General features: G+C 62.1%; 3 protein-coding genes across 5 annotated transcripts in view; 2 read left to right on the forward strand and 1 right to left on the reverse strand.

The window, feature by feature from the left end:
• CFAP74 (cilia and flagella associated protein 74) overlaps positions 1-2,248 on the forward strand; it is a 64,182-nt gene extending 61,934 nt beyond the window's left edge. For 2 of the 3 annotated variants that reach the window (XM_049618257.1, XM_049618258.1), the window contains exons 35-39: positions 397-551; positions 763-895; positions 1,066-1,253; positions 1,463-1,597; positions 1,742-2,248. In XM_049618257.1, the coding sequence (XP_049474214.1) occupies positions 397-551; positions 763-895; positions 1,066-1,253; positions 1,463-1,597; positions 1,742-1,843 (713 nt within the window). In that variant the 3' untranslated portion in view covers positions 1,844-2,248. The remainder of the gene's footprint in view (positions 1-396; positions 552-762; positions 896-1,065; positions 1,254-1,462; positions 1,598-1,741) is intronic. The other variant, XM_049618259.1, reaches the window with a different exon arrangement.
• Positions 2,249-4,912: 2,664 nt separating this feature from the next.
• TMEM52 (transmembrane protein 52) lies at positions 4,913-6,996 on the forward strand. The gene is given in 6 exon segments (XM_049618260.1): positions 4,913-5,016; positions 5,102-5,145; positions 5,257-5,298; positions 5,861-6,039; positions 6,119-6,369; positions 6,371-6,996. Coding segments are annotated over 6 exon segments (951 nt in total). The 5' UTR covers positions 4,913-4,950; the 3' UTR covers positions 6,740-6,996.
• Positions 6,997-7,022: 26 nt separating this feature from the next.
• Positions 7,023-19,244, reverse strand: part of CALML6 (calmodulin like 6) — a 12,732-nt gene continuing 510 nt past the window's right edge. Inside the window, exons 2-6 of the mRNA XM_049618261.1 lie at positions 18,488-18,611; positions 7,659-7,833; positions 7,405-7,549; positions 7,227-7,327; positions 7,023-7,154 (exon numbers count right to left, since the gene is read on the reverse strand). Of these exons, the coding sequence (XP_049474218.1) occupies positions 7,108-7,154; positions 7,227-7,327; positions 7,405-7,549; positions 7,659-7,833; positions 18,488-18,493 (474 nt within the window). The 5' untranslated portion in view covers positions 18,494-18,611 and the 3' untranslated portion in view covers positions 7,023-7,107. The remainder of the gene's footprint in view (positions 7,155-7,226; positions 7,328-7,404; positions 7,550-7,658; positions 7,834-18,487; positions 18,612-19,244) is intronic.

The following is a 19,244-nucleotide window of genomic DNA, read 5'->3' on the forward strand; positions in this document are numbered from 1 at the left end:
GGGGGGGTGGGGCGGGCAGGGGTGGAACTTGGGGCGAGGAGGCGCGGCCCGGGTGGGGTGGAGGGCGGGGCAGGGGTGGAGCTTGGGGCGGAGGGCGCGGCCTGGGTGGGGCGGGGACGGGGCAGGGGTGGAGCTTGGGGTGGGGCGCGGCCCGGGTGGGGCGGAGGGCGAGGCAGGAGTGGTGGGGGAGGGGAGGGGGTGGAGCTTGGGGAGCGCGCGGCCCGGGGCAGGGGGGGTGTGGGGGGCGGGGCAGGGGTGGAGCGCGGGGCAGGGGCGGGGCTTGGGGCGGTTGGGGGGGTGCTGCGGGCAGTGGATTGGTTGGGGGCCAGAGCGTCGGGCTGGTGAGGGGCGCTGCAGGCGGAGTGAGGGACCCATACGTTGCCGACCTTCCCGCAGGCACCCAAAACCACAGCGGCCAGAGCGTGTTCAGCGTGATCCCCGTCGAGGGCGTCATAGACCCCGGCAAGACGCAGGACTTCACCGTGACCTTTAGCCCGGACCACGAGAGCCGTTACTTCTCGGACAGGCTGCAGGTGGTGCTCTTCGGAAAGGTGCGGCTCCCCCCTTCCCGCGTGTCCGGGGCCCTTCCGGCCTTCCCTGCCTGCCCCCCTTTGGAGACCCTGGCCCGTGCCTGAGGGCTCCTCGCCGGGCTGGGTGTCGTCAAGTGGAGAGCCCACTGTCCCCGGTTCCACGGGCCCCCTTCCTCCTGGAGCCCCCCGTCACGGGGACTTGGAACGAGACTGCTATGGTCCTTGTCCCCAGAAACTCTCCCACCAGATTCTTCTGAAGGGCGCGGCCCGTGAGCACATGATGTTCGTAGAGGGTGGAGACCCCCTGGACGTGCCTGTGGAGTCCCTGACCGTGATCCCCACCTACGACCCTGAGCACAGAGAAGGTGTGTTCTCTGAGGTGTGGGAGCCCCCTCGTGGGGTGTGAGGACAGTAGGAGGAGCTGCCCGCCTGCACCCTTAGCCCTAGGAAGCCTGAAGGGTGGGGTGGGCATTCTGGCCCATCCCCCAGAGGGTGATTTCCTGAGGACCAGCTAACCCCTAGGCACCTCCCTCAGGCCCCGGGTGGCACAGCCCCCCACACACTGGCCCCCAGCCGGGTCCTCTGTCTCCAGAAGCCGAGGAGCTGAAGCCCATCCTGGTGACCCTGGATTACGTCCAGCTGGACACAGATATGCCAGCCCCTCCTGCCACCCGAGAGCTGCAGGTGGGCTGCATCCGGACCACCCAGCTGTCTCCAAAGAAGGTGACCAGGTCCACCCGGCCCCTCTGCAGTGTCCCCTGCCCCGGGTAGCCTGGTCCCTCCTGGCTTTGCCCCTTGGTGGATGTGGGTGGGCAGCCTGCCGGTCAGGGCTGAGAGGGCAGGTGGAGTCGGGCATCCTCGACCCCTGTCACACTGCTTCCTGGGCGCTGTGCCCGGCCTGCCGGCCTACCTGTAACTCCAGTGCCCTGCAGACCGTCGAGTTCAGCCTGGACGGCGCCGCATCTCTGCAGCACAAGGGCTTCACCATTGAGCCCTCCAGAGGCTTCGTGGAGCGTGGCCAGACCAAGACCATCAGCATCTCCTGGCTGCCACCTGCAGACTTTGACGTAGGTGCCACAGACTCTGGCCAGGGAGCGCTGGGAGGGATGATGCCCCCGCCCCACCCAGGTTGGGGGCTGTTGGGCGGGCCCTGGGCAGGTGAAGTGGGCAGTCGACTGAGGGGCTCCTTCCTTCCTCCCCGCCCGTTCCAGCTGGATCATCCACTCGTGGTGTCAGCCCTGCTGCAGCTCAAGGGGGATGTGAAGGAGACTTACAAGGTCTTCTTTGTAGCCCAGGTGGTGAGCGGCCCCTGAGGCCACAGGAGTCTCTCCACACACCTCCTGCTCTCTCTTGAAGCCCTCCTGTGGTCCGCAAACCAGGCCAAGCCACCCACAGACCTGAGACCTGGGCATCCCCTGCTGGGCAAACTCAAACGTGCAGCCCTCTTCATGGCCCTATGGCCGGGGCACCCCAGCCCTGCAGGCATGGCTGCCTCCTGCTGACCTGGACCCAGCAAGTCTAGAGGCCAAGAGCACCCCTCCCTGGCCCCACTGAGAACAAGGCAACAAGGCCAGTCCTACCCACACGTACTCTTACCCTGAGCCCCTCAGAGCCCCCAGCCCCACCAGTACCCTCCTGCCCAGCCTTTAGAAGCCCTGGTGCGGGGAAGAGCTGCCCCCACAAGTCTGCCAATAAACCTTCTGAGCTGCTTCGTACAGGCCTGCAGTGTGGGATGCACACTGAATGAGAGATGGGGACAGAGCCCTGGGGAGGCAGCCCCGTGCCTTCTACCCCACCCCACCCCCACCATGCACGCAGATCAGTCCATATGATGAACTCTGCCCCTCTGGAGGGTGGGTGCCTGGAGCATTGGGGGAACAGCTAGCAGGACAGGGTGCTGGGGGTAGAGGGCTGGAGTTGAGACAAGCCCAGACCTAGGAGGCCCATCAAGGAGGGAGAAGGGTACAGGCGGCTTCAAAGCCAGGGTGACCCCTTAGGCTTCTCTGCTGCTCCCAAGTTTCAGGTTCCCTGGTGACCCTAAGCAAGGAGGGACCAAATGTGGGGGACTCATGCTCGTGTCCTCCTTCAGAGCTAAGCTGGGGTCCGGGGTGAGACCCAGAACATGAGTTTGGTTTTCCATTTTTCTGGAACGAGTCCAGGCTCAGCCTTCTGGGCTCCAACAGGTCCTTCAAGGTAGAAGCCCCCACAGGCCATACAATACTCTTTGGAGTTCAGAATGTACCCATACCCCAGCCCCTGCCTTCTGGATAGTGCTGGTTGGACAGCGACCCCACAGAGCGCATCCAGTCTGGCCCCCCATGCACAGCATAGGCAACCCACCAAGCCTAGTCTCGCACCTGCCACCAGGAGAGCAGGAATGGAGGGTGTGATGCATCTGGGGACCATCCTGGGCACAGGCTTCGGGATACCAGCTTGGAGCCACCTGCCCTAGCCCCGGTTCCTTGGTGCCCTTCATCCCTGGAAGGCTGCCATCTCCCTAACCTCAGGCCAGTGACAGTGACCCTAAAGTACTGTTTTGCAGGACTTCTGTCTGTGCCCTCACCAGTGCTGTCCAGCCATAGCCCAAGCCACTTTCTCACTAGGTAAGAGGAGAAGGCAGGTCCAGCAGCCCAGGCCAAACCCAGGCTCCAGGAGGGCCTGCTCCCTGCAGGCCATGGTCCTTGCGTCCTGCTCTGGCTAGTGGGCAGGAGGGGTAAGCCACTGTCTTGTAAACCCCGGCCTAGCTCTCCTGCTAACAGGCCCTGGTACTCACTGGCCAAGGCTCTGTCTGAACTCCTGTGCACTGGCTGGACTTCTGTCCATCCTTCTCCCTCCCATCCTGAGTTGGGACTCCCAAGGCAGTGAAGGCGAGAAGGAGGAGGAAAGAGGGTCAGGAGCCAAACTTAGCCGGCTTGGCTAAAGGGGGGGGGGCAGGGGGGCCCTGGGGGGGGGGGGGGGGGGGGGGGGGGGCCTGGCACAGCCTGGAGGTGTGGGACAGCTTCCAGGCAAAGCCCAGGTCAAGATCAAGCAAGATCAAAGAGCAGGTGCCTGGCAGGTCCAGGTGGGAGAGCCAAGCCCAGGAGGCCCTCCCAATGGGGGAGATGCCTGTAGAGTATGTCTTGAGTGCAATTAAGAATCTAGAAATCTAGAAGAGATGAACAATAGAGAAAAAAAAAAATTTGGCAATCCATTTAGAAGGTCCAACATCTGGGGCGCCTGGGTGGCTCAGTCGGTTGAGTGACCGACTTCGGCTCAGGTCAAAAGTGGAGGGGGGGGGGGTGCCTGGGTGGCTCAGTCGGTTGAGTGTCTGACTATTGGCTTCAGCTCAAGTCAAGATTTCACAACTTGTGGGATCGAGCCCCCCATCAGACTCTTCACTGACAGCATGGAGCCTGCTTGGGATTCTCTCTCTCCCTCTCTCTCTGCCCCTGCCCTGCTCTCTCTCTCTCTCTCAAAATAAATAACCTTTAAAAAGGAAAAAGAAAAGAAAGGTCAAAGGTAGCTTCTCTCCCCCCCCCACCCACTCTCCCCAAACAAGACAGACCACCCTGCATCTTGCTGTACCAACCTCCTCCCTTAGCGTGACCACCGGTGGTGGAGCAGAGGGGAGAGGAAACCGACGAGCGCACTCAGCCTGGTGAGAAGAGCGGGGAGGTGCCAGAAATGGCCCCCAGTTTTTCCTAGAAGAATGGACAGCGGGCATTGTCACGGCCAGGCCCAGACACCACAGAGGCCACATTCCCTGGGTTGAGCATGGCTTTCAAGGCGAAGTGCGCCTGAAACGTGGTTTGCTTCCAGGGTACCGCAACGGCCGGGAACCAGGGTTGGAATCCGGGTGGGCTTGGCCCGGGCATCCCCAGGCAGTGAGCGCCCGCAGCGCGCCACCAAAATAAATACCGTTGAACAACACGCTTAGAACCCCCCAGAGTCTTGACTGTTGAAACCCTTCACCTTGAGCGCCGCGGTGTGTGAGTTGGCCCACATGTGTCCTGGCTGCCGCCCTCCGAAGCCACACACCCTGTGCAGCCCTGGGCACAACAGGGCTGGCCCGGTCCGCACCGAGCCTGACTGCAGGACAGGCCTGGCCCGGCCGGGATGGGGGCTCTGCACCGCGCGGAGGGCGAGAACCTCCCCCACCCTGCGACCCGAGGCTCTGAGACGCGGAGGAGACGACCCGGCGGTCGCGGCCGTGCGGCGGGACCCATATTGGGCGCGGCTTCAAGGGGCGGTGCCTCTAGTGGGCGGGGCTCTAGGTCAGGGGCTCCGAGGTGTGGCCACGGGACCGGGCCTCCGATGGGCGGGGCCTGCAGGGGCGGGGCCTCGTGAAGCGGCTCGGCTGTCGTGGGGCGGGGTCTGCGCGGGGCGGAGCCTCCATAAAGGGGCGCGGCGGGCGGGCTCAGGCTCCCTGTCCGTGCCGAGCATGGTAGTGGGGGTGCCGGCCGCCCGGGGGCTCCTGCTGCTGCCGCCGCTCCTGCAGCTGCCGCAGGTGGGTCGGCGGCGCTCGGCGCGGGCACCGCGGGGCGGGTGTGAGCTCGGCGCGCCCCGGCCCGGGCTCACCCCTGTCCCCACAGGTGGCGCTGGGCTTCGGAGACGGCAGCTGCGACCCCTCGGACCTGTAAGTCAGGGGGGTGGGAGCCGGGGCCTGGCCCCGCCCTGTCGGGAGGCTCGGGCGGGGCGCTCGACCCTGCTGGTGCCCCACCTGCTCCAGGTGCCGCCGTCCCCGCAGGTGCCCGCCCCAGGCCCGCTGGAGCAGCCTGTGGCACGTGGGGTAAGTGGAGGCCTCGGCGCCGAGCCGGGTCCGACGGTTCTCCCCTGGCCGGGCCCACCAGACCCCGAACCCTCTCGGCTGAGTCGCCAGGACCTCCTGCCCTCAGCACCAGGGCAGCCAGCCTCCCACGTGGGCCCTGCCCCGATCCGGGACAGCTCTGGGCACACAGGCCCTTGGCTGGACTTCCTTTCATCGCTTGCTTCCCACCCCCTCCTTCCTCACCCCTGCAGGAGGCCCCCTTGAGCGCGGTCATCGGTCTGGGCACAGGATTGTGCAGATGGCCTGGGACAGTGTGTCCTGGGAGTGAGCCCAAGGCACTTGTGGCCAGCTCTGGAGACAGCCAGGACAGGCCCAGCAGCAAGAGGCCAGGAGGGGCCAGCTCCTCAGGCCCAGCTCTGGCCTGGTGAAAGGTCTCTGGCCTGGAGAGACACTCGTTCTCTGGTTTTCTTTTATCCTGCCCGTTGTCCTGTCTTGGGCAGTCGGGCCCTGACTGCCCCTGGGGAGCAGGCTCCTGGTGGCCAGGGGTCAGTCCAGTGGTAGGCTCCCGCTCCTCCCTGCACAGGCTTATCTTACTCGCTGTCCTTCTGCTGCTGCTGTGCGGGGTCACAGCCAGCTGTGTCCGGTTCTGCTGCCTCCGGAAGCGGGCACACACCCAGCCACACCTGCCAGCAACACCTCAGCCTTGTGGCCTGACGGTCAGCCCTACAGACAGTGACAGCCCGGTGCACAGCACTGTGACTTGTGAGTGCCTGCAGGGGGAGTGGGGGGGCGAGTGAGAACCAGACTTATCCCCACACAAACCCACTCTGGTTCCCTGCAGCTTACAGTTCTGTGCAGTATCCGCTGGGCACGCGGCTGCCTCTGCCCTTTGGGGAGCTGGACCTCGACTCCATGACCCCTCCTGCCTACAGCCCGTATGCCCCTGAGCTGCCACCCTCCTACGAAGAGGCTGTCAAGATGTCCAAACCCAGACAGGAAGAGCCACCCTCCTCTTAGTAACCCAGTCCTCTCCCCGGGGCCTGAGGCCTAGAGACATCGGCAGGGCCCCGGGAGCCAGGCTCCGGTGCCCAGCACCCCTGGCTGTAGCCCTGGTGCCCCTCAAAGGCAGAGGAAGGTCCTCTTGAACCTCCCAGTGCTGCCAGCCACCCCGTGCTCAGAGGGACCCGGTGCGAGGGCACTTGCAGCCGGGGACCCCCCAGCACACCCCTACCACCCTTCCCCAGGGAAGGCTGGCCGTCCGCACATTGCTGCAGCCCTGGCCTCGTTGCTGTGTAACGCCAGGCAGCCAAGCCGGCCGGCCTTGTGTTGGCCACACACACACACACACACAGGCATGCACACGAGGGCTGCTGCATTCAGCCCTGACCCCACAGGCCTAAGCCTCAGGCTGGCCGTGACAACCCCGGCTTTTGGAGACAGAATAAAATTTGTCCCTAAGTGATCTCCCTCTGTAGGGGCTCGGGGAGGGGCCTGTGGGTGGTCACCCCCCTCCCCCATGCAGGCAGGCAGGGCAAATGGTAGTCTTCGCCCTGCCCCCAACCTGGCCTTCAGGCTGCCGTCCAGAACCCAGAGCTGGGCAGTGGGAGGGACGGGCCATGTGCCATGGCTGCCTGGACAAAACCCTCTCCTCTCTCCAGACCCACATCTCTGTCAGCCCCTCCTTTCTGGGCTATGGACAGTAAAGCACACATGAGTCTGTCTGGAGTGTTTATTGGCTGGGGGGGGGGGGGGGCAGGCTGGGCCGCAGCGTGGGCTGCAGCAGGCAGTGGCCTTCTTCGGGCAGGCCTCCCGGGGCCATAGCACCTGCTCCTACTGGACCAGCTTGAAGGACTCTCCGGTCATCATGGCCACAAACTCTGGGAGCAGGAGGACAGGTCAGCCACCGGCCTGGCCCAGCCACCCAGCTCCCAGGCCCGTCCCCGACTCACCCTCATAGTCAATGGTTCCGTCTCCGTCCTTGTCAGCCTCCTTCATCATCTGCTCGGCCTCTACCTCATTGAGGGGCTCACCTGCATTCATGAGCACATACCTGCGGGGCCCCCACACTGAGTGACAGCCCACAGCGTTCCGGCCCTCGCCCACCCCCTGCCCAGCCCCAGGCCCTACTTGAGCGTGTTCCAGTCGATGTAGCCCTTGCCCTCCTTGTCGAAGACACGGAAGGCCGCCCTCAGCTCGCCCTCCTGGTTCTGGGCCTTCTCCCAGTAAATCCCCATCAGGGCCAGGAAGCTGTCACAGTTGAAGAATCCTTTGTCTGCAGGGAGCAAGCAGAGGGCCAGGCCGCGTGAGGGCGGGCGGCTGCAGCCCTCCCTGCTCACGCTCGCGGGTGACCCCCAGCCGCCCTGCCCCCTGCCCGGCCTCACTGTCTCTGTCCACGTCCTTGGCCATGGAAGCCAGCTCGCTCTTGGTGGGGTTGATGCCCAGCAGGCTCATGAGCCGCTCCAGCTCCGCCGTCTTCACCTCCCCGTTGCCCTCCTCGTCGAACATCTCAAAGACCCCCTTGTACTCCTTGATCTGCTCGGCCGTCAGGCGCTCCGTCTACGGGGACAGCCGCCCGGCTTCACCAGGGCCCCCCTCTGCCCCCCCGTCCGAGGGAGCTCGGAGGCCCCGGCACATGTGGCACAAGGCACCCCGCCCCGTCCATCCGTCCGGCAACCCGTCGAGGCCTGTGGTTACAAAAGGAGGCCCCCGGCCCAGAGCGGCTTCCGGATAAGGCGGCACAAGCGACGGGTCTCAAGGAGGGAGCGGGAGTCCGCCAGGCAGGGTAGAGGGACGGGCACGAGGGGCAGAGACCAGGTGTGGGACACCGAGGCTCGGGCCAGCCACGGGAGGGAGGACCGGCTGCGCCAGGCCCAGTCTCTGGGACGAAGGCAGGGGACACCAGGTGAGACCGGGCGAAGGGCACCGTGGGGGAGCACGACACAGGTCAGGGTGGAGGACCCCAGCCTGTTGTGGCGTTTCCAGGGGTAGTCTAGCCCCCGACAGCCCTGCCTGTCACTGCCATCGCAGCCTTCAGAAAGGGCTGCTCTGTCCCGGCCCCCACTCCACCCCTTCCCTCTAGCCCGTGCCGGTGCCCGGAGGCACTGACCCGTCCTCTCTCCCCCCGGGCCCTGCCCCCAGCTCCCGTTCCACCACCGGGAGCCCACCGTGGCTCCACCGGGTGCCGGGACCAGGCTCACCATGTCTGTGGCTGGCTGGGAGAACACCTCTCGGTGGCACCAGATCTGCTGTGCACACAGTACGAGGTATGGGGTGTCGGCAGCGTTTTAGCTGGGCCCAGCTGCCTGGGGTCCCCAGGGTCCAGATTCCAAGAGCCTTGTATGGCCAGGAGATCCCGCAGCCCTATTTGGGGGCAGGTTTGGCCCCGACCCACAAAGCCCCTTTCCGGCCTGCCCTGGCCTGGGCATCCCCTCACCCCGAAGCTCCCCCTCGGATCCTAGGTCCCAGGTGAGGCCCCTGCCCCAGCCTCAGCCGTTCTGCCTCAGAACCCTCTCAGCCTGTCGTCGCTTCAGTTGTGAGGGTTCTTTTGGGATGCCCACCCTGGCCAGGTGACGCTCTCGTATCCCCGAGGGCCAGATGCTTCGCAAGCACTCTCTGAAGGCAGGTGGGGAGAACACACCAGGCCGGAGCGCCCCCCACCCACCCCTCGCAGAAGGGGCTGGGGGTCTGCAGCCCAGGGAGGAGACAGCTGGACACGGGGTGGAGGCAAGAGGGGGTGGGACAGACGGGACCAGGGCGCTTCACCGGCTCCCGGGAGGCCAGACCAGGTTTCCTCTGCGCGGCCAGAGGCTATTCTGGGGTTTCTCCGAGAAACCTGACCTCCCTTCCACTCAGAACAGCAAAGCTGGCTCTCAGGGGAGCCTCGTGGCCAGGCTGTTCGGTGACAAGATGTCTCAGCGGCACACACACCTGCGTACGTGTGCTGAGCCCTCGCACACGCACCGTCACGTCCAGCGAGCGCCTCCCTGCTCCCCCCACCCACCGGCAGTGGGCACAGGGCTGGCAGGTGCTGGTCGGAGCCCCATGGGCTGAGGGGCGCCTCCCGTCCCTGCCTCCGGCCCCCCTGCACCGGGGAGGGTCGCAGATGGGCTCCCACCTAATTGCCCCCGCCCCCCTGCACGGCCCCCGGAGTCACGTGGGCACACGCCTGCCTGACGGATCCGAGCAGGTGGGGTGCGCCCGGCCCCGCCCGCTCGGCTCTGGGCCTGACTGGGTATCCGAAGCCTCCGGGACTTACCCCGCTGAGGCCCAGGCCAGCTGCTGAGGCCGCAAGATTTGTGCTGACGGACGGGATGGCTCCGGCGGCGGGCACAAGACCAGCGGGCCTCGGGGACAGGGGCGCGGCAAAAGCTGGCCCCAGGTCTGGGGGCGTGGCCCGCCTCCGCCCTGGCTGCTTGCTCCGCCCGCTGGCTCCAGGCCTGGTGATGAGGAGGAAAGACTTTCCCACCCCTTCCCTCGAAGATGTCAAACTACAACAGGAGTCCGAAGTACGACAGCTCTTCCGTGACACTCGTCACATCTATGAGCCCAAACGACACGTGAGGAAGTCAGTGGGGACCGAGAGCGAGACCGGGTCGGGCGCCAGGAGCAGGACGGCCTGACGGCTGATTTCACGCTCTCGCCAGGGCCGCGGTGCCCAGAGTTGTCCAGACACCGGTGAGGTGTTGCCGTGAAGGGTTTTTTCATATATATTGATTGCAGTGGTGAAGCTAATGTAAAGGATCACTCGGAAAGGGGAACTGACATTCATTAAACATCTATCACAGACCACGATCTTTTTTTTTTTTTTAATGTGTGGCAACCACACACCTACACACAAGCACGCACATAAAAATTTCCATCCTAACCGTTTGTGAGTGCACAGCTCAGGGGCATTGAAAATTGAGCACATTCACACTGCTGTGCAACCATCCCCACTGTCCATCTCCAGAACTTTCCATCTTCCCAAACTGAAACTCCCCATTAAACACTAACCCCCCAGCCCCTGGCGCCCACCATCGACCGATCTCCATGGATCTGACTCCTGCAGGCCCTTCATATAAGTGGACTCATTCAGGATTTGTCCTTTCGGACGGGCTTGCTTCACAAAGCACGATGTCTTCGGGGTCCATCCATGCTGAAGCAGGTGCCAGCATTTCCTCCTTTTTAAGGTGGAATAACATTCCACTGGACAGAAAGAACACGAAGCTTTCCTAGGTGTGATTAACATTTAAATCAGCAGATGACCCTCTTCATGTGGGTGGGCCTCATCCGATCAGTTGAAGGCCTTAAGAGAAAAGACTGAGCTCCCCAGAGGAGGAGGGAATTCTGCTCCGGAGGGCCTCTGGGTTCGAGCTGCAACATCAGCTCCTTCCTGGGTCTCCAGCTGCACTCGCCAACCCCACAGTCGCCACAACTGGAGCCCATTCCTCAAAATAAATCACCCCTGTCCCTCACTTTCTCCCTGCCACCCACCCCTAGTGGTCTGTTTTTCTGGAGATCCCCGGCTGATACAGAAGGCCATCGAGGGCAGTGCATTCCAAGAACCTGGGCACCTGTGCACGTGCCCCCGGGGCCATCCTCCGACCGCAGGGCACACGGTGTTTCCTCCAGGCAGGTCCGGAAGGGAGGCTCAGGCACCTGCAGGGAGCAGCTGAACTCACAGACTGAAAACCCAGGCCAGGTTGTGGTGAAAGACTGCATGTGCTTCCCCAGTGACCCCTTCCTGGAAGAGAGAGGCCCGTAGACTTCTCCGGGGTCCCCGGGGGCCTCCGGGGTCCCCGGTGGGAAGACGCCACGAGGCCCCCCACCCCTCCGGGGCAGCCTCAGGGGCGGACCAGCTGGAGCCCAGGTGGAGCCTCGGAAGGGGTTATCGCTCCCGAGTCCGCATGGCTGGCCTGAGGCTTCCTGCTGCACAGCCGACTTCCCTCACCCGATCCTGCCCCCTCCCTGCCTCTGGGACTGACCCCTGTGCGTAGCGTGAACGCAAACCCCATCCCGGGGTCGGCTTCCTGAGGGCCCACTCCGCAACTAGAAGGGGTATTGGAAATGGATTCCTCGCCGCCCGGCTGCAACGAGGTGCCGCTGGGGTCGGGCACACACACGCCTCCCTAGTGGCCCACCCGCCCCAGCTGTCACTGTGGCGATCGGGCAGGATGGGCCAGAGACCAGGTGGCCGCTGCCCAGCCCCTGACCGTTGTCAGAACCTCGACAGGGAAAGCTGGGACCTCGCCGTGTGGGTGGAGGACATCCAGGTGGGTGTCCTTCGGAACATTCTGCCTCTGCAGGGTTTGCTCACCTCTCCCTGGGAAGAGCTGCACCCCCGCCCCCCGCCGAAATAGAATGCGGAGGCCTCATCATCCCCCCCGCCCCTTGCCAATCCCCGGCAACATTTGTCCCCTTCAGGACATCCACCTCCGCTCCTGGCCACTGGGCTGACACCCAGGGTTAAATTGCAGCATAACCGGGCTGGGGATGAGCTGGGTCTGACAGCTCAAGGACAGCGGAGGATGAAGAGACCGATGGGCTGTGTTGGCAGGAGCCGGGGACACGGGCGGCCCCCGCGGCCCCGCTGAGGGGCCGGAGCACGAGCCAGGCAGGTGTGAGACCCTACACGTACCAAGGGTTCTCAAAGCCCCCTTTCTTCTTGCGGCTCCTGCCTGAGGCTTCCTGAGCCAGCACAGGGCAGGCCACAGTCCGGAACCCACACGCTGCACAGTGCCTGCAGCCAGCCCCCTCGCCCACCGGCAACGGCGTGCACCCGTGACACGTCTCCCCTGGGTCCCAGTGTGCTGAGTACGGTTGCCCAGGAGTGCCCCCTCCCCACCCCCTCTTACCTCATACGCCCAAGAAAAATTCCGTGCCCTAGTCTTGAGTCTTTGTTTCAGGGTCCACAAGGGGAGCCTGGACCAGGGGAGTAAAAACAAGCCAGCCCCGGACCATCAACCGTGGCAGGTGGTCAGGAATGCAAGTGTAAGATCCCAGGCCTGTTCAGGAATGGCCAGCGCCGGCGACTGAGGTGAAAATGTGATGTGAGGGGTGCCTGGGCGGGGGGCGGTGCTCCGTCAGCTGAGCGGCTGACTTCGGCTCAGGTCATGATCTCGCGGTTCATGGGTTCGAGCCCCACGTCCGGCTCTGGGCTGACAGCTCTGAGCCTGGAGCCTGCTTCGGATTCTGTGTCTCCCTCTCTCTGCCCCACCCCTGTTTGTGTGCTCTCTCTCTCTCTCTCAAAAACAAACATTTTTTAAAAATTTGTTAATGTAATGTGAAACTTTAAGGTAACCGCTAAAATAATAGAAATAAGTTGCATCAAGTCCACATCTGTGGAGGGAAAAAAGAATAAAGAAAATGTAATGAACCTAACAAAATGCAGGACAGAAGACAGAAGCCTGAGAAAAGCAGCATAACTTGAAAGCAGAAAGTAATGTCATACAAGTAAACCGAGCCACCTGACAGAGCTCCCGGGGGCCAGGGCTGGAACAATGAGAGCAAGAAATGAATCAAGCAAGATCGGATTATAACCGCATATATCCATTGTGCACGGAAGCATGACACCAACAGACCGGAAGGAAATGCCCACAAACCCCATCTCTGATGAGGGAGTCGTGTCCAGAATACGTAAGGGATTCCTACAACTCGGGGCGCCTGGCTGGCTCAGTCGGCAGAGCATGTGACCCTTCCTCTCAGGGTCACGAGTTCAAGCCCCACATCGGGCATGGAGTCTACTTTAAGAAAATACGTTAAAAAAAAAAAAAAAAAGAATTCCTACACCTCAACAACAACAGAAATAAACAACCCAATTAAAAATGGGCAAAGGACTTGCGGAGACATTTTTCCAACAGGAGATCCACACGTGGCAAAGAAGCACGCGGAAAGCTGCTCACCGTCACTAATCATTAGGAAAATGCAACTCAAAACCACAGTGACTTATCCCTTCCCGCCCAGTAGGATGGCTATTCTCAAAAAACAGAGAGCGACAAGGGTTAGGGAAGAGGCGGAGAGATCGGGACCCTGTGCGCAGACAGACGGTGGGAGGGCGGGGTGGCTGCGTGGAAAAGTCTGGCGAGTCCTCAGAGAAGTAGACGTAGGATGACCACGCGATCCACGTATGCACACAAGAGAACTCTGAGCAGGGGGATCCACGTCCGCCTGTGTTCGTAGCGGCATTATTCACGGTACATAAAGGGCGGACACACCCCAAAGCACCCCAAGGGAGGGGTGGGTGGGTGGAGACACGAAACATAGTGTATGCATATGTGATAATAAAAATTATGCGTCAGCTCCGCTGGGCTAAGGGCCCCCAGACAGCGGCGGGGCGGTACTTCTGGACGCGTCTGTGAGGGCGTCTCCGGAAGAGAGAAGCGTTTGGTTCTGTAAGCTGACTGTCCTCGCCAAGCCAGGTGGGCCTTGTCCAGTCTGGTGAGGGCCCAAACAGAACGAAAAAGACAGAGGAAGGGTGAGTTTGCTCTCTGCCTGCCTGGAACGTCCTGCCTCTCTGGCCTTCGGACTCAGCCGGAATCACCACGGGCTCTCCCGGGGCCGCAGCCCGCAGAGGGCAGAGGGTGGGACGCCGTGGCCTGCACAGCTGCGTGGATCAGTTCCTGCGATCGGTGTCCTCAGCTCAGCGTGCGCGTGTGCGTGCACGCGCATGCGTGCGCGTGCACGTGTGTGCATGTGTGCGTGCGTGCGTGCGTGTCCTGTTTCTCTGGAGAACCCGCATAGAATGTACAATGGAATCATTCAGCCATAAAAAGGAAGAAGATGCTGGCAGCTGCTACAACGCGGATGCACCTGGAAGACACTATACTCAGTGAAACCAGCCAGTCACAAAGGACAAATACTAAGAGAACATCCAGATGGCCAACAGACAAATGAAAAGATGCTCAACGTCATCAGTCATCAGGGAAATGCAAATCAAAACCACCATGAGATGTCACCTCACACCTGTCAGAACGGTAGAATCAAAAACACGGATGGGGCACCCGGGTGGCTCAGTGGGTCGAGCCTCTGACTTCAGCTCAGGTCGTGATCTCACGCTCATGAGTTCGTGCCCCGTGTCGGGCTCTGTGCTGTCAGTTCGGAGTCTGCAGCTGCTTCGGATTCTGTGTCTTGCCCTCTCTCTGTCCCTCCCCCACTCACGTTCTGTCTCTCTCTGTCTCTCAAAAAATGAATAAACGTTAAAAAAATTTTTTTAATATTTTACCACTACAATAAACATAAACATTGATGAGTCCATATTGGTATAAGTGATTCATAAATAAATGGGGGAGAAGAGCCACCTCTCCCGTACAGAATTCCAAATAATTCATGTAGTTATTCTAGCCTCACGGAGGGGGGGACACAACCCAGGCCCCAACAGTGACTTCCCTCCACAGAGTATGGAAACGGAGAACCAGGTGCTGCCCCCCTCAGGTGATCAAGGTCAACATGGCAGGGATGAGTCACCCCCAATATGATGTGGCGAGAGGGCACTGCACCCCCGCTGTGGTCCTCCTGAAACCCACACCCCCAGTCTAATCATGAGACAGCACCGGACAAATCCCAGGAGGGGCACGTTCTGCAAAGTGTCCTGACCAGCGCTCTTGAAAACTGTCAAGGACATTAAAATAAAGAGAAAGTCTGAGAAACTGTCACAGCCCAGAGGAGCCCAAGGAGATGTGATGACTTCATGCGGGATGGGATCCTGGGACATAAGGAGGACGTTTGTTAAAAACCAAGGAAATCTGAATAAAGCAAGGACTTTAGTTAAGAATAGTATGTAAATACTGGTTGCTGGTGACAAAGTCAAACGTACCATGCTAGGAAGATAGTCCTATCATAGGTGTGAAGTGTGAAGTGCATGGGAACTCTGTACTCTCAGCAATTTTTCTGTAAATCTAAAACTGTTCTAAAAATAAAGTTTATTTTTTTAATGTTTATTTATTTTTGAGAGAGAGCGCAAGTGGGGGTGGGCAGAGAGAGAGAGAGGAAGACACAGAATCCGAAGCAGGTTCCAGGCTCCCAGCTGTCAGCACAGAGCCCGCTGGGCGAGTGGGGCGGGGGGGGGGGGGGGGCTCGGACCCACAAACCATGAGATGACCTGAGCCGAAGTCTGACGCTTAACCGACTGAACCACCCAGGCGCCCCCAAATAAAGTTTATTTTAAAACATAAATCTAAAAAAAAAAAAAATCTAAATACGTCAATAATCAAAAGAACTCATTTAAAACAATCGCCACATAAACCGAAGTCTGTCTGACTCGATAAAAACAGACCCCAGCGGCTTTCTGCTCACAGACACAACCTTCAGAGAGAGGTTGCAGGAAGGCAGGCAGGGCGGGTGGCTGCACCCAGGCTGCAGGGGCGGCAGCTCCCCTCCAGGGGGCGCGTCTGGGGCGGGGAGCCCCTCCGCACCCCGCGCTCCGCACGCGTGCTAAGTCTGCGGGCGCAGCCCCAGAGCATCCTTCCTCAGCACCCCCTGGGTCTGAACATCGACCACTTATTGATCCACAAGGAAATCTCCACATTGGAGAGCGACAGCAATCTGACCGCTGCCTACCGAGATTCCGATTAATTTCGAAATCAAGACGAGAAGAAACAGCCAGAGGAGTGGCAGGGGGCTGTTTCTGCTAAGGGGGGGGGGGGCGGGGGAGGGACACAAGTTTGTCTGCAACAAACCACCGCGGCCACGGCTGATCTCTTCCTGGAGAAGGCCAGACCCGGGGCCCAAAGCCCCCGCAAGGTCCGAGGCGGGGCTTCTCTTAGCCCAGGCCCGCCCCTCAGCCAAGGCCCCGCCCCTTGCCCGTCACTCGGCGCAGGCCCCGCCCCAGACCGCACCCTGCCCCGTCACTCAGAGAAGGCCCCACCCCCGGCCCCAGGCCCGTTTCTCGGCGCTGGCCCCGCCCCCGGCCGCACCCTGTCCCGTCACTCGGCCTCAGCCCCGCCCCCGGTCCCGCCCCTGGCCCGTCACTCGGCCGGCCCTCGGCTCCCGCCCGGAAGCTGCGAGGCTGGCGGCGTCTCCACGCGTGGGCACCAGGCGGCGCTCGTGAGCCGTGCGGAGCCCGGCGGGCCGCGATTCCCCGCTAGAGGTCATTTAGGGTCTGGGGTCGGACGGCCCCGCGTTGGAACTGGGCCAAGGTCGCCGCCTAGGCCGCTGGTGCGTGCCGCTCTCTACCCCTCGTCTCAAAGTCTTGTCTTCAAAGCCTCGCTTTTGGATCCAATTGGCAGGAGAAAAATAGACATAAACATCCCTTTTCATTCACTCCTAAGGCGGACCCCACAGGTGGCGGGCCTTGGGGAAGGGCACAGGCTGTGGGAAAGTGGAGTCTTCGGCGGTCTTGGGCTGACCTCCGACCTGCATGTGCAGGCCCCCAGGTAAGCCCTTGAGCCAGGGGGACCACAGCCACACGCACACACGCCCCGCCCCGCCTTGGGCTCCCGGGACACGGCCTGGCTGCTGTGTGACCCTCCTGGCCGTCGGGGGGGGGGGGGGGGGCTCAGCTGGTGCCTGGAAGTCCTGTGCTCCCTACCCCTGCTCCTCCCACACCTCTGAGACTCTTCCTGCTCCCTTTCCGTCTTGTTTGCACGTGAACACACCAAGGACGTGGTGTCCAAAGCTAAAAGAGGTTTCAAATGCATCGAGAGCCTCTGGGGCACCTGGGTGGCTCAGCTGGTTGCGCACTGGCCTCTTGATCTCACAGTTTGTGGGATCGAGCCCTGAGTTGGGCTCCGCGCTGAGTGTGGAGACTGCTTGGGATTCTTTCTCCCCCTGCCCCTCCCTGCTCATGCTGTTTGCAAAATAAACTTTAAGAAACATATGTCGAAGGGGTGCCTGGGTGGCTCAGTGGGGTAAGCGTCCGATTCTTGACTTCGGCTCAGGTTATGATCTCACGGTTTGTGAGTCTGAGCCCTGCAACCAGCTCTGCGCTGACACTCGGAGCCTGCTTGGGGTTCTCTCTTTCCTTCCCTCTGCCCCTCCCCTACCTGTGCTCTCTGTCACAAAAATAAATAAATTTACAAAATAGAAATATGTGTATATGCGTGTACATATGTAAAGCCTCGGACTTCTGTCGCGGAGTCCCAGTGGGCCCAGCAGCCAGAGGGGGGCAGCGGCCTGAAGGTCTGCCCTGCACGGAGGGGAAACAGGTTCCAGGTAAAGCCCCTGGGGGGTGGGGGGCACTTAGCCTAAGGCAGCACCCATGGCCTGTGGGGCACCCCTGGCCCTGGCCTCAGTCGTGTTGCAGGTGGTGCCCAGTCGGGGGTGACCCACAGCCCCTCACCCTGCACCCTCTTCAAGGGCTTCCTCCCCATTGTCTCTCTCAGAAGTCTGGGCACCAAAGTGCCTACCCAAGGCCTGGGCCCCGGGGCCACCAGGGGCTGCTGGAGGAGCAGTGGGGGGCAGGGGGGGGACAGACAGGCCCTTAGGAGTGGGATCCAGCAGACTGAGCCACTCCCCCCACCAGGGCACTCCAGAGCAGGTCTGGGCATGGGACTTGGGCAGATGCCCAGGGGAATATAGCAGGGCCCAGCAGGTCCCCGACGCACGTCACAGTGAGAGCTCCAGGGCCCCTGGCACCAGGCAGCCGCCCCGCGTGCCTAGCCACACCTGCTGGTTTCCAAAACACCCGGTGCCTGCAGGCCCAGCCTCCCCGGGAGGGGCAGCCCAAGGGCCCGCGGTGCTCCTGACTCCTGTCAGCACCCCTGCTGCTTGAGGTCCCAGCCCCCCACTTCCTCTTCCACCTCCTCAGGCCCCAGGTCCCCCAGTCTCTGGCACCACTGCCCTTGCACACCATCTTCTCCAGGCCACGTGGCCCCCAGGTCCCACCCTGCCCTCAGCGCCCCTTCCAGGCAGGCCTTGCATCACCTCCCAGGCGTCCATGGGCTGGGCCTCAGGGACAGGATTCTTAACAAACACCCTCAGGCGCCAGGAGTACTCCTGAGTTGAGTTGAGGCCAGCCACCCAGCCAGGCAGGACGGAGACCCTGAAGGCTGGGAGAGGGGGGGGGGGGGAGGCAGCAGGGGCCCTGCAGAAGGGCAGTGTTCGTCCCCCTACCCCCTGCCTTCCCCAGAGCACATGGTGCCTGGCCTGAGTGTCACGTGCCCACTTGACTTGGAGCAGAGCCTAGTGGCCAAGAGCAAGCGGGGGACAGAAGAGTGTGGGGACCCAGTGACCCCCCTCCTTGCTGTTCCAGCCCACACCAAACTGCAGATAGCCTCATAGGCCCCCGCGCACTCACCTTCATTTCAGAAGATGGTTTGGGGGTTCTGGCTGTTGGGGCTGCCCTTGCGTCCTTGTTAGAGGTCCCAGGGCAATTCTGTGGTCTCTACAGGCGGGACTCACGCACGGGGCAAGAGAGCAGCCTGTCAGAGAGAAGACTTGCTAGGCAGGCGGGGGGGACCGGGGTCACTGTCTCAGCCCCCAAGGTGAAGAAGGGAAAGGTGAGGGGCTGGTCCCCCTGCAGGTGCCGACTGGGAGGAAGGGGGCCCAGCGGGACCGAGTGCAGAGGGCCCTCCAGGGAGCGAGACCCCACCCCGGCCTGTGCAGCCAGCAGCTGGTTTACTCAGGCCCCCCCCCCAGGTTCTGCCCTGGGTAAGGAAGGGTCTCTGCCCCACAAGGACCAGTAAATGAGAACCAAACTGCCGAGAAGCGCAGAGAAGGGCAGTGGTGTGGGGGTGGGGCAGGTTCTCGCACCGGGGGCTTGTGGGGGAGGGCCACCGGAGTGGAGGCAGGGTGACAGCAGCCCCGTCCCACCCCACCCCCTGGCTGTGCTCACACACGCGTCTCTTCCGGGCCAACTCGGGGACCCCGTAACCCCATGCTGATCCCTGCTTCCCTGGTCACGACACCCCTTCCTTCGTCTGCAAAGTCCCTACTTCTCCCTGGGGTGCTCTTCCTTCTCTCCCCTCTGCCCTTGAGGGGACACTGGCAGCCCAGAGACGTCCTTGGCTACGTACACTCCCCCTGGCCCTTCACCGCCCACCCCCCCACCCCCC

The sequence above is a fragment of the Panthera uncia genome, assembly GCF_023721935.1.
Source record: "Panthera uncia isolate 11264 chromosome C1 unlocalized genomic scaffold, Puncia_PCG_1.0 HiC_scaffold_4, whole genome shotgun sequence".
NCBI lineage: Eukaryota > Metazoa > Chordata > Mammalia > Carnivora > Felidae > Panthera > Panthera uncia.